This window comes from Staurois parvus, unplaced genomic scaffold (genome assembly GCF_062004578.1).
Source record: "Staurois parvus isolate SC_StPar_1 unplaced genomic scaffold, SC_StPar_1.0 ptg000267l, whole genome shotgun sequence".
Lineage (NCBI taxonomy): Eukaryota > Metazoa > Chordata > Amphibia > Anura > Ranidae > Staurois > Staurois parvus.
Genome location: NW_028318063.1, coordinates 6,590,676 through 6,603,023, shown reverse-complemented (window position 1 = coordinate 6,603,023; position 12,348 = coordinate 6,590,676). Strand labels below are relative to the sequence as shown.

General features: G+C 42.1%; 1 protein-coding gene across 1 annotated transcript in view; it reads left to right on the top strand.

The window, feature by feature from the left end:
• Nucleotides 1-12,348, top strand: part of ZFYVE26 (zinc finger FYVE-type containing 26) — a gene marked incomplete at its 5' end in the record, with an annotated part of 362,313 nt that overhangs the window by 293,968 nt on the left and 55,997 nt on the right. Inside the window, one exon of the mRNA XM_089681435.1 lies at nt 5,783-5,842. Within this exon, the coding sequence (XP_089537561.1) occupies nt 5,783-5,842 (60 nt within the window). The remainder of the gene's footprint in view (nt 1-5,782; nt 5,843-12,348) is intronic.

Sequence of the window (12,348 nt, the reverse complement as noted above, 5' to 3'; positions counted from 1 at the left end):
CTCTGAGTGCAGACTGGTAGCATATTTTTTAGAGTAAAAAGTGTTAAAATCCACTCACATTTTGTGAAATGTGGAGGAGGTCAGATGCTTGTGCTGTGGATTATGATGCTGCCGCCGCTCTGCTGGTTCCGAGGCTGGCTGGATAGTGGAGGAGAACCAGGACTGAAGGCTGGAGTGCTGGTGAAGTGCAGCGTCAGACGTGATCATGACGTGTTTCGCAGCATGTGCACTGAGGGATAGGGAATCAGGGGCGCTCCTTTGTCAAGGTGTTGGGAAGGAGCTAGATGCACACTGGACGCAACCGCGGTGTGTTTTGGAGCAAATCCAAATGCAATATTCCCCACACACATGTTCCTGAAAATGGCTGCTGTTCGGTAATAATGAGTGCTGCAATTTTAGCCTCATCTGACCAGAACACCTTTTTCCATGTGGCTTGAATCAGAATTTTCAAGGTGCGTTTTGGCAAAGCTCAGTCATGACTGCATGTGGTTTTTTTCTTGCAACCCTTCCATACTAGCCACATTTGTTGAGAATGTGTGATATTGTTGTCACATACACACAATGACCACTCTTTGTCATAAATTCCTGCAACTGTTTCAGAGTTGCTGTAGGCCTCTTGGTAGTCTCTCTGACCAGTTTCCTCCTGGCTCTTTCATCCAGTTTGGAGTGACATCCTGATCCAGGGAGGGTTTGTGTTGTACCAAACACCTTCCACTTAACCACTTGCCCTCCAGAAGATTTTTACCCCTTTTATGACCTGGCTATTTGCTATACCGAACTGTGTTACTTTAAATGACAATTGCGTGGTCATACAACACTGTACGCACATGAAATGTATATAGTTTTTTTCACACAAATAGAGCTTTGTTTTTGGTGGTATTTGATCGCCACTGGGGTTTTTATTTTTTTCCGTTATAAACGAAAAAAGACTGACAAATTTGAAAAAAAACGAATTTGTTTTCTTTCTGCTATAAAATGTATCCAATAAAAAAAATTTCAAAAATCAAATGTCTTCAAAAATTTAGGCCAAAATGTATTCTGTTACATATTTTTGGTAAAAAAAAAAAAAAAAATCCCATTTAAGTGTATATTGATTTACATCTAGGGGTGATCAAAGTGTATGCCTTTGTGTGTGTACAGTGTGGTGCTTTTTGCTAGGAGATATGCCAGTTTTTATTCCCTGCTTTGCAGGCAAACAAAAACCGGCACATCCCCGCTGACAGAGCAGAGCTCTGTATTGCTTACATACACAGAGCTCTGTCCTGTCAGCCTCCTCACTCATCACTGAGTCCCGACTGCCAATCATCTAATCACAGCACAGCCAGGGCGGCGGGCACACGCTCGCTCCCTACCAAAAAGAGCTGGATCATGTATTAAGTGATGTGGTTGGCAAGTGGTTAATAGACTTCACTGTGCTTCTAGGCATTGATAAAGCTTTTGAAATTTTATTGTATCTGTAGATATTTTGACAGTGCCTTGCTACTCATAGTTGATTTTTTGCTTTAGTTGCACTACCAGGGCTGAAATGCTCCAGGAAATTTCTTTTCATACTGAGAATAATTGTAGCACGCTAACTCCATATCAAAAAATTTATAAAATTTAAGTGAATAATATATATCCATCCCCAATAAATCAACTGCGAGATTATAATAGCCCAATCCCAAATTCAAAATGTCCTAGTATTGTGCTGTCATCCAAAATTCCAAAATGTGCCTGTATTAAGGGCATACTCCCTGCTCACTTTAAGGTTCGACCTACAAATTATAATAGGTCAAATGCGTTTTTTAGTTGGAATGTGTATCCTCCCTATTGTAATACTCCCTCAAAGTGTTTCTTCACTCTTAGCACCAAATGGTGCATGAAAAAAATAAATATATTCCATAGTACAACAACGTTTAAATAACTAAGCACTAAGTGAGCTAAACATATACACTCACAATGAGCAAAAACACAACATGTTCCACAGCGGGGTGATTCAATATTCACATTCTCCAATGTATATATTAATCCATGGTGCTTCCCATCACCAATAGGTGTACCATACACTCACCTTCTTCCTTGACCTATATAGAAAATAGGTGCCAAACACTTAAAACATTGTTCGATTTCTGCCTATCCACTGTTACCCTTTAGTGGCTATTTCCTTGGTGCTGGCCCTTTAAGAGACTGGACTCCAGAGTTCCCACTGAGATGGTATGTGCAGATCCTATCCTCACAGCTCCAGCCAGACAAAACTAGTAGTGACGGTATCAAATTGTGATTCTTGTGAGCTACTATGGTGTATTATGTGCAAAAAAGAGTATATACTAAACATGATTACAATCTTTATAACCAAAATCACCTCTTAAAACTTAGTGCTATATACTAAATTTTATAAAATATATATGTGAAAAATTGAATGAGTGGATCGCCTACACCATACACATACTCATATTAATGTGTTACTATAATCAAAAACAAATGTGCCGCACTCCACTAAAATAAAATTATGAAGGAACTCCAAAAAATGTGTATACTTATACAATATATTTTGCAACTTAATATTACATTTTAAATAGTGTATATAAGTCCACACTATTGATGTGCTATTCTGCTGCAAATATGTTCTCACAATCACTCTGATGAATTGTGATAACTTCCACTAGTGAGGGTTATATAAAAAATATATACAGTGGGGCAAAAAAGTATTTAGTCAGCCACCAATTGTGCAAGTTATCACACTTAAAAAGATGAGAGAGGCCTGTAATTGGCATCATAGGTAGACCTCAACTATGAGAGACAAAATGAGAAAAAAAATCCAGACAATCACATTGGCTGATTTGGAAAGAATTTATTTGCAAATTATGGTGGAAAATAAGTATTTGGTCACCTACAAACAAGCAAGATTTCTGGCTCTCACAGACCTGTACCTTCTTCTTTAAGAGGCTCCTCTGTCCTGCACTCATTACCTGTATCAATGGCACCTGTTTGAACTTGTTATCAGTATAAAAGACACCTGTCCACAACATCAAACAGTCACACTCCAAACTCCACTATTTTTTTTTTTTTTTTTTAATTCTTTTATTTGAAAAGGTACAAAACAATTTCACAAAACAGAGTTCCAACACTCTTACAGCACAAGGTCCACTCCAAACTCCACTATGGTGAAGACCAAAGGGCTGTCGAAGGACACCAGAAACAAAATTGTAGACCTGCACCAGGCTGGGAAGACTGAATCTGCAATAGGCAAGCAGCTTGGTGTGAATAAATCAACTGTGGGAGTAATAATCAGAAAATGGAAGACATACAAGACCACTGATAATCTACCTCGATCTGGTGCTCCACGCAAGATCACACCCCGTGTAGTCAAAATGATCACAAGAACGGTGAGCAAAAATCCCAGGACAACACGGGGGGGGACCTAGTGAATGACCTGCAGAGGGCTGGGACCAACGTAACAAAGGCTACCATCAGTAACACACTACGCCGCCAGGGACTCAGATCCTGCAGTGCCAGACGTGTCCCCCTGCTTAATCCAGTACATGTCCGGGCCCATCTGAAGTTTGCTAGAGAGCATTTGGATGATCCAGAAGAGGACTGGGAGAATGTCATATGGTCAGATGAAACCAAAATAGAACTGTTTGGTAGAAACACAACTCGTCGTGTTTGGAGGAAAGAATGCTGAGTTGCATCCAAAGAACACCATACCTACTGTGAAGCATGGGGGTGGCATCATCATGCTTTGGGGCTGTTTCTCCGCAAGGGGACTAGGATGACTGATCCATGTACAAGACAGAATGAATGGGGCCATGTATCGTGAGATTTTGAGTGCAAACCTCCATCCATCAGCAAGAGCATTGAAGATGAAACGTGGCTGGGTCTTCCAATATGACAATGATCCCAAACATACCGCCCGGGCAACTAAGGAGTGGCTTCGTAAGAAGCATTTCAAGGTCCTGGAGTGGCCTAGCCAGTCTCCAGATCTCAACCCCATAGAAAACCTTTAGAGGGAGTTGAAAGTCCGTGTTGCCCAGCGACAGCCCCAAAACATCACTGCTCTAGAGGAGATCTGCATGGAGGAATGGGCCAACATACCAGCAAGAGTGTGTGCCAACCTTGTGAAGACTTACAGGAAACGTTTGACCTCTGTCATTGCCAACAAAGGATATATAACAAAGTATTGAGATGAACTTTTGATATTGACCAAATACTTATTTTCCACCATAATTTGCAAATAAATTCTTTCCAAATCAGCCAATGTGATTGTCTGGATTTTTGTTTCTCATTTTGTCTCTCATAGTTGATGTCTACCTATGATGCCAATTACAGGCCTCTCTCATCTTTTTAAGTGGGAGAACTTGCACAATTGGTGGCTGACTAAATACTTTTTTGCCCCACATTATAAATAAGAAATATAAAAAATATATTTTTATAAGAAAAAATCCACACAAAAAAACTTCTCATGTGCTCCTTCACCTGTGTGCGCTCACCTGATTTATATGACCAAACCGTTATGTGAGGTCAAAACAGCCTGTGTCCCTTTAAATGGACTTAAAGATGAGTGGATATATGTATCCCTATCTCAGATGGATGGATGGATAGATGGAGTGTTTCCCTTTTTTCCAGCAGGGAGTCTTATTGTTTCCCAGAGATCTGTTTTCCTGGAGTTGGATGGATGAACTTATCCCACTCTACTACTCCAGGGGGTCTCCTCACTCCTTTTTCATTTTCCTCTGCATGTGCATGATTATCATGTAATAAAAGAGTATAATTTAGTGCCTTATCTTCTTTAAAAAGTGTTTATTGTGCTTAAATAATGCACTCACATAATACAAATAGAAAACATGCCTTGTTTTGCATTGATATAGAATCCTTATATATTTGCTACACTCCTCATACTTGCCGTGTCTATTCCTTTAACCCCTTCACGCCGGATCGTCGTGGCGTGAAGAGGAGTTCCTGCGCAGAGAGGTGGACGGGGCTGGGCTTAGTGTCATGTGGCTGCCATGACGTCACGGCCGGTCACATGATCGGGAAAGGTCCCGATCACAAGAGGAGACCGGGATCTTTCGGTGAGTACCTTACATGAGCGCAGGGCGCGCGCTCTCAGCACATATGTATTTTGTATATTGAACGCAAATGTGCGGCCGCTCAGAGTCTAGGCCCAGATGCTGGGAGGCTGCACATTTGCATGCGGCTGGCGTGAAGGGGTTAAGCGTTGTGATGTCAGAGCCCCTCCCCTACGCGTTACGCCGCCGGGTTACGTGGCTTCATCAGGGGGAAATGATTGGACAGCACAATGCTCATTGACTTGTATAGGAGCTTTGGGCGCCAGTTTCTTGTGGTCCGCATGGAGGCGGCCATATTTTTGGGGCCTAAATCTCATTATACTTATATAGGTTTACCACTGTATCTAGCAATGAGAGGTGTATGCTCAGTATTGATGATACTAACTAATACACCTTTACAATCTAAGTGCAATCTGGACATTAATAAATATCAAGATATTAAAACTTGTTACAATTTATGGGCACAATCCTATTATTATCCAGAGGACTATCATTCTTTGTAGTTGGAGCCATCTGTAAGCCAAAAATTTTTAAAATGTGTTTGTAAAAGAAAATATGGTGCTTCAAGCATGTAAAATGTAAAAGCTTGTTAAAATGTAAAAAATGTATGACTGTACCAATAACAGTAACAGCAATGTTTGAAAGTGTTCTAAATATTTTAAAATGCTCACCAAATTTGTATTTTCCCTCTTAAATTATATATTTTTTCTTTTCTTTTTTCTTCTAATTCTTAGGTCATTTTAGGGGGAAAGAATGTAGAAGAAGGATTTGGCATTGCTTTTAGGGTCATTCAGGTAAAGCTACATATACTGTGTATTGTTATGTCACTAAAGATAGTGTTTACAAAATATATTGTTTATTTTGTAATTGTTGCTTGTATTTGGTCATTATAACATATATCACCTCTTTGCACATGATCTTCCAGCTGTACACACAATTACATTGAAGACTTTGCTCATACCTCTCACTGACTCTCAAACTCCCCTTTAAATAGTATTTAGCTTTCTATATTCTTTACAGTTTCACATTTGCCAAATGCAATTTAATCTCTCCATTCTTACAAGAATATGCATAATCTATTTTAGATAGTCTAAGGTTTTCAGTTCTGCCACAGAATGTCATCTTACTTATATTTTACTCTGTTTTTTTGGTTTTGGTTTTTTTATTTATGCAATCAAAGTACAAAGGTACATGTTATCCTGCTCCAATGCTTGCAGAAGGCTAGGGGACTATAAAACATAAACATGAAACAGTCTTGTTACATAACAAAGAATATTGCATTTTCAAGTAGTAAAACGTGTAGAACAAAATAATGAACAATAATCGATGGTTCTGTGCATTTTCAGGGTTTGGACATAATTCAAGGATCAAGCTGTGCATGGTAACTAATTTGCTTCTAACTTCAGCTTGTTCAATTAAGCTTTGACAATAAAACCTGGAAGCTGATTGGTTTCTATGCAGAGTTGCATGAGATTTTGCATCATGCAGTTTTAGTAAATCTACCCCTATAGCTGGCCAAACATAAAGCAGTTTTCTTTCCTTCAACCATACAGTCAGTGTTGATGAGGGAATCCCTCCCACTGTGCTATTGTGTTTTGGTTTCCCCTGCTGTTAGAATACCACAATTACTGCTGCTGGCTATAGCTTATGGCAGTTTTCTTTTGAAAATAAAAAATCCAACAAGCTGGGTGTGCGAAGTCGATCAATAGATCAACTTCAGTACAACCAGCCTGTACCATGGATGGATCAAGATTTATCCTGTTCCTGCTGAACCAGCTGATTTTTGATCTGTCTATGGCCGATTTTAATCACGTAAACTAAACTTGACAGCATGTTGAAGATATTTAATGTTACAAGTGTTGGGAATGTTTATCTCCTTTTTCATAGAGAAAAGGGTTTGAAAGTGCCTCACAGTTGTAATTAGTTTATATTTTTGATCCTCACCTTGGCACTCAGAGGACCAGGCAGAACACTCAAAAAGTGTTCCTTGTAGTATTGGTGATTGTGGATTATCTTAGTAATTGTGAATTACCAAAGACCAGAAACATAAGTGAGGGAGGTGGGGAAATGTGACAACATGGATCATGTTTTTACTACTGCTATTGTCGTGCCTATCGTGGGTGATCACATATGTGGACTGGTAGGTCTATAGTGCACTCCACCCACTGTTTCTGTTGAGTTGTACCTGCAACAGTCTCTACAATCCCAGTTACGTTGGATGATGCATAGTAAAAGGTTACCTCTGGGTGTCCTAGGTCCCCCTGGGCTATGGGCATGTGGAGCATCAACTGACATAATCTGGATGGTTTATGTGCCTAGACAAACTGCAGGAAAGCTGTAATGGTATCTCTAAAGGATGTTTGGTTCCGTATCTGGTGAGCCTGAAATATGTATAGAATCCTTGTGAGGATGTTCATTTTAAGAATGCTGCATCTCCCAAACCAGGGAGGGTTCCTGAATGGGCCTGTAGTTGGGGCAAATGTTTAGGTCTTAGCCCTTTTTTTATAGCGGTAGTAAACCGCCACAAAACTAAAAAAAATTGTGCCCCCTTCAGGTTTAAATCATAATGTACTAGTATGCACCACTTACTTGCATATTATAACAGACTTACCTGCACACATAGCCCTAGAGATTAAGTTTTTCAGGACTCCGGGAGCTTTACACATTCCCCCCCCCCCCCCCCCACTCACTAGATGCAACAGCAGTTCCTACGTCCTGGGCGTTGGAAGCAGTTAGAGTCCAGAGTGAGGAGAAGTAATGTAATCTGACCGAAGCCATGTCAGACTGCCTTGCCTAGTGGATCTCATCACAGATGATGCAGTGTGGGGTGCAGAAGTCACAAGGCATTGAACCAGTCCTAAACAGTTAAGACAGATGCTCATGACTGCAGGTGTATGCAGGTTTCTGAATGGCTCTGCTGTTTGTCTGCAATGAGGAAAGTAGTTCAAATACATCCCAGCAAGTTTTATGGACAGTCTGTGCAAATGGGCCCTCCTAAAGAGTCCAAGACACCCAGTGGTATGCAGAAGTAATTGCATATATAGGATGAATAGGCAAGCAAGAAGGGGGCTAGGCCCGCCCAAACAGTCCTAAGTCTTCATTGTCCTCAGGTCTTGGTCCTGTAGATGGCTGCCTGAGGTGTTAGGATTGTGAACTGCAAAGTTAGTCCAGGCTGCCAGTTGAAGTGCGTTCAGCTCTACTGTTGGTTTAGTACGGAGCGTTCTTTGATGATCAAGACGTGCAGATGACACCAAGCTATATGCAAATTATAGTATGCTATGCAGGGGAATTATGTCCTTACGGGATGTCTCCAACTTACAATCCAACCTCAATACACTATTTAATTGGGCAACCATGAAGCAAATGAGTTTAATATAGATAAATGTAAAGTTATGTACTAGTGGCTAAAAAACATTCCTGCATCATGCACACTAGGAGGGAAACAGCTAGGAAATCAGTGGTGGAGAAGACTCTGGGTGTTCTGGTAGTTCATAGACTTAATAATAGCATGCAATGCCAAGCTGCAGTTTCTAAAGCTAGCAAAATGCTTTCTTGTATTAAGAGGTACAGACTCCAGAGACAGGAACTGGTCACTTGCTGGTGGCACAGTGGTTCCTGGTTCAGAACATTGTAGTTCTGGTGTCCATCAGCAGATGTCTCCCTGTAGTCAGCATATCTCAGCAATTAGTCTTCACGTAATGCTGGTTTATGGGAGGATATTTAATCCTTCCTCCAGCTTGCTTCAGTGTTTTATCTGAAGGGGCCTCAGAGCTTTGAGTAAGAAGGGGTATCCTTTGAAACACATCAACCATTAAAGACTCGGTGAGGTCCCCCTGTACTCTGTGCTGTGCTGCGTTAAGGACCACTGAGCTACAGACGGGTAGCTTGATGAGCAATTTTAAATCACAAGCTTGTAAATATAATTTATATTGATTTTAAATAAAAATTGTAGGATAATGCACTAGGCTGGTGCTCCCCCTTTTGTTTGTTTTTTGTAGTGCCTAAATAAAAGAAGCCAAAGTTTCTATACATTGCACTAAACTAATGCTAGTCAACTAGCCTGACACAGCTGTATGCAGTTTGGAGTAATAGGCTTTATAGTATTAGGTTGGCCATACAAGGATTGAAATTTGGCTGGTTCAGCAGAGACTGGACACATTTTGTTCTATGTATGGGCAGGTTGGTTGTGCAGAGGTCCATCTACCAATCAACTTTTGTACAACCACCCTGTCAGATTTTTGTCTCTATCCGTTCCTCCAGCTATAACCAGCAGTGCTGATCAGTGTATTCTGATGGCAGGGAAGTCTCCCCGCTGTCAGAATTCAAAGGCACAGCAGGAGGATTCCCCCATCCACATTGAATGTGTGTTTGGGGGAGTCAAGTCTTCTTTTTTTTTTTTTTTTTTTTTATTGAGCGAAAAAAATGAATCATCTATGGACTGCTTTAGGCTGTCATCTGTACAATACACCAGTGGTTCTGGACCTGCAGTTGGCCATGTGAGCATACTATCGGAGTGATTTGCTTAGGGGCTGCTATCAGCATGCATGATACAGATACACAGATAAGAACCAACTGTAAATTGGTAGGCACACACTGATCACCCTTTTAAGTCTTCTGTTGTTGTGGTAGACCGAATCAAAGCTGATCGCTTCAGTTGCTGTGTCATTATTACCATTAAGCTTGATAACCTCTCCTACACAATAACTAGTGTATATACACTAGTTATCCAGCCTCTTTCTATTTTGCTTGGTATAGATAATATGATGCATAAAATACTTGAAACAACACTGGCTCTCAGTCATAGATGAATTGCAATTTGGCCAGTGCTGCAGGTGCTGGCCGAATTTAGATTCATGTATGAGCTTGTGTAGATCGAGGAATCTGTTTATTTTCATTCAACTGTCTGACTGAACATGAAAAACTAATCATCTATGACCAGCTTAAATCTCTGAGGGTCCACCTAGTGAGCATTAAATGGGGTTAAAAAAAATTATAATCCTTTGTTTAATTTAAAAAATAATTTATTGTACCTAAAAATTTACATTTTAAATGCTTCCAGCTTAAGCATGTATCTCTCTATCCCTTGAAAATTCTGGATGCTACTATTGGCCCAAGCTCAAAAATATAAAAATAAACCCAGCCTTGGAGAATTATCTTGCCATTTTGTGCCACGCCATTCCCTATCTAGGCTGAACATGTCACTGCTAACTCGGATCTCCTTTCCAATAATTATTATTTTACATACTTGCCTCAAGCTATCTTGGGCCACTCTCCTTTATAAATTTCCATAACTGTTGCATGCAATTATGGTTGCATTTTTCTTAGTTGTACAGTACGGGACACATGATTTTTGATTTTAAACCATGGTTATATGTAGCTTCCTTTAGATGATTGGACATTGGCAAAGAGAGAAAGCTGCAGGAACATTCACCTATATACCGCCTCCCACTCCCATCTAGACTCATTTGAGTACTTCCGTGACTTCAGTAAAAAACTGTTGAAAGCGATGTAATGTATTGTATTTGTCTTGTATTTGTAAAAACTGTGCTGATTAAATGAAAATCGTACAATCTGGTATCATTTGAGGAAAATTTTCATGCTTGTCCCTTCGAATAATTTTGGACAAAAGCTGTGTGTTAACAATCAGAGTATTGTATGATCGCTTCAAAAGTAATATTTTTGTACAATTTTCTGATCATGTGTACCTGATCCTGACCCTGATTTGCTGTCCGTCTCCTGTCCAGATCCCTGGCTTTGTCTGACCATTCTTCTGCTTAACCCTGCACATTCTGACCTCCTGTTGACGAACCTGGCTTTTGACCTGTTTATCCCTCTGCCTGCTGATTCTGTACTACACCGCCATCACTGTTACCAACCCGGCCTGCCCGACGCTGCTCTAGTTACCTCCTCACATCAGACTCTTACCCGCTATACACCTTCTACGGTGCCTCTACCACAGCTGGGTGAACCCAGGGGCCGTGACCTGGTCTCGGCCTGCTCCAAGTTCATGCCCACCATCAGGGGCCCTGATGAACAAGCAGGTCGGAGCTTAGATTCTGCGCCTTGGGGGATTCCGGTCTGTGGAGTGCTAGAGGCTACCGCAGTTGGATTCCTGACAGAACCATACGGCCATGACAGAGTCTGGAGGAGGACCTTCACCCTGGGAAAAGATGTGCCAACATCTGGCAGCACTCACACAGGCAGTGAAGACCCTGGAAGAGGGATACAAGCACCTGGAGGGACAGGTCCAGAGCCTGGCTGCACCAGCACCCACAACATTGGGCCCAGTGGGTACGCCTCCGGCAACGGGTGCAGCGGGGTCTGCAGTTGGAGCAGCATTTACCATCCCTCCGCCAGAGCCAAGAGTACCGACCCCTGAGCGGTTCAGTGGGGACCGAGGGAAGTTCAGGGCCTTCCAAAATTCCTGCCAGTTGTACTTTGACCTTCAACCCCGGACCTTCTCTTCCGAATCAGTGAAGGTAGGATTTGTCATATCCTTGCTGCAGGGTGAGCCCCAGGGATGGGCTCATTGCCTGATGGAGGCCCACCACCCGCATTTAAGTACTGTCGCCACATTCTTTAAGGCGATGGCACAATTGTACGATGACCCGCATCGAGCCGCCTCGGCTGAGACAGCTCTCTACTCATTACAACAGGGACGCCGGGCAGCGGAGGACTATGCCGCTGAGTTCAGGCAATGGAGTGGAGACACACAGTGGAATGATGCAGCTTTACACCACCAGTTCCGGTTGGGACTGTCAGAACCACTGAAGGACGAGTTGGCGAGAACAGAAATTCCAGACTCCTTGGAAGGTTTAATCGTTCAGGCCATACAGATCGGTCGTCGACTGCAGGAAAGGAGACAGGAGAGGTCCAGCCGGGGCAGAGATGATGCCTAGAGTACCTGTCATGCCAAGGGTCAGTGTCGGCAGTCGGAGCCCAGAGCCGTCCGAGGGGGCCGAGCCAATGCAACTCGGCCTGATGCGGCCTACTCTCTCTACTGAGGAACGACAGAGGCATTGAGCCAATAACCTGTGTCTTTACTGCGGAGCAGCGGGTCATATGGTGCGTTCCTGTCCAGAGAAAAACTGTAAGTTCTCTGCTTTTTCTTCTAATATATCTGCTGTGTGTGCAGGCAACCCCACTCAGCTGTACCTGTGTCTTTTCAGCTCCCCGGAGGAAGCACACAGTTGATGGCTATCATTGATTCCGGGGACTGTAGTTGCTTTGTCGACCTCGGTTTCACTACCCAGCACCAGATACCGTTGCTCGCCAAAGAACACAGGGTGAATATTTTTCT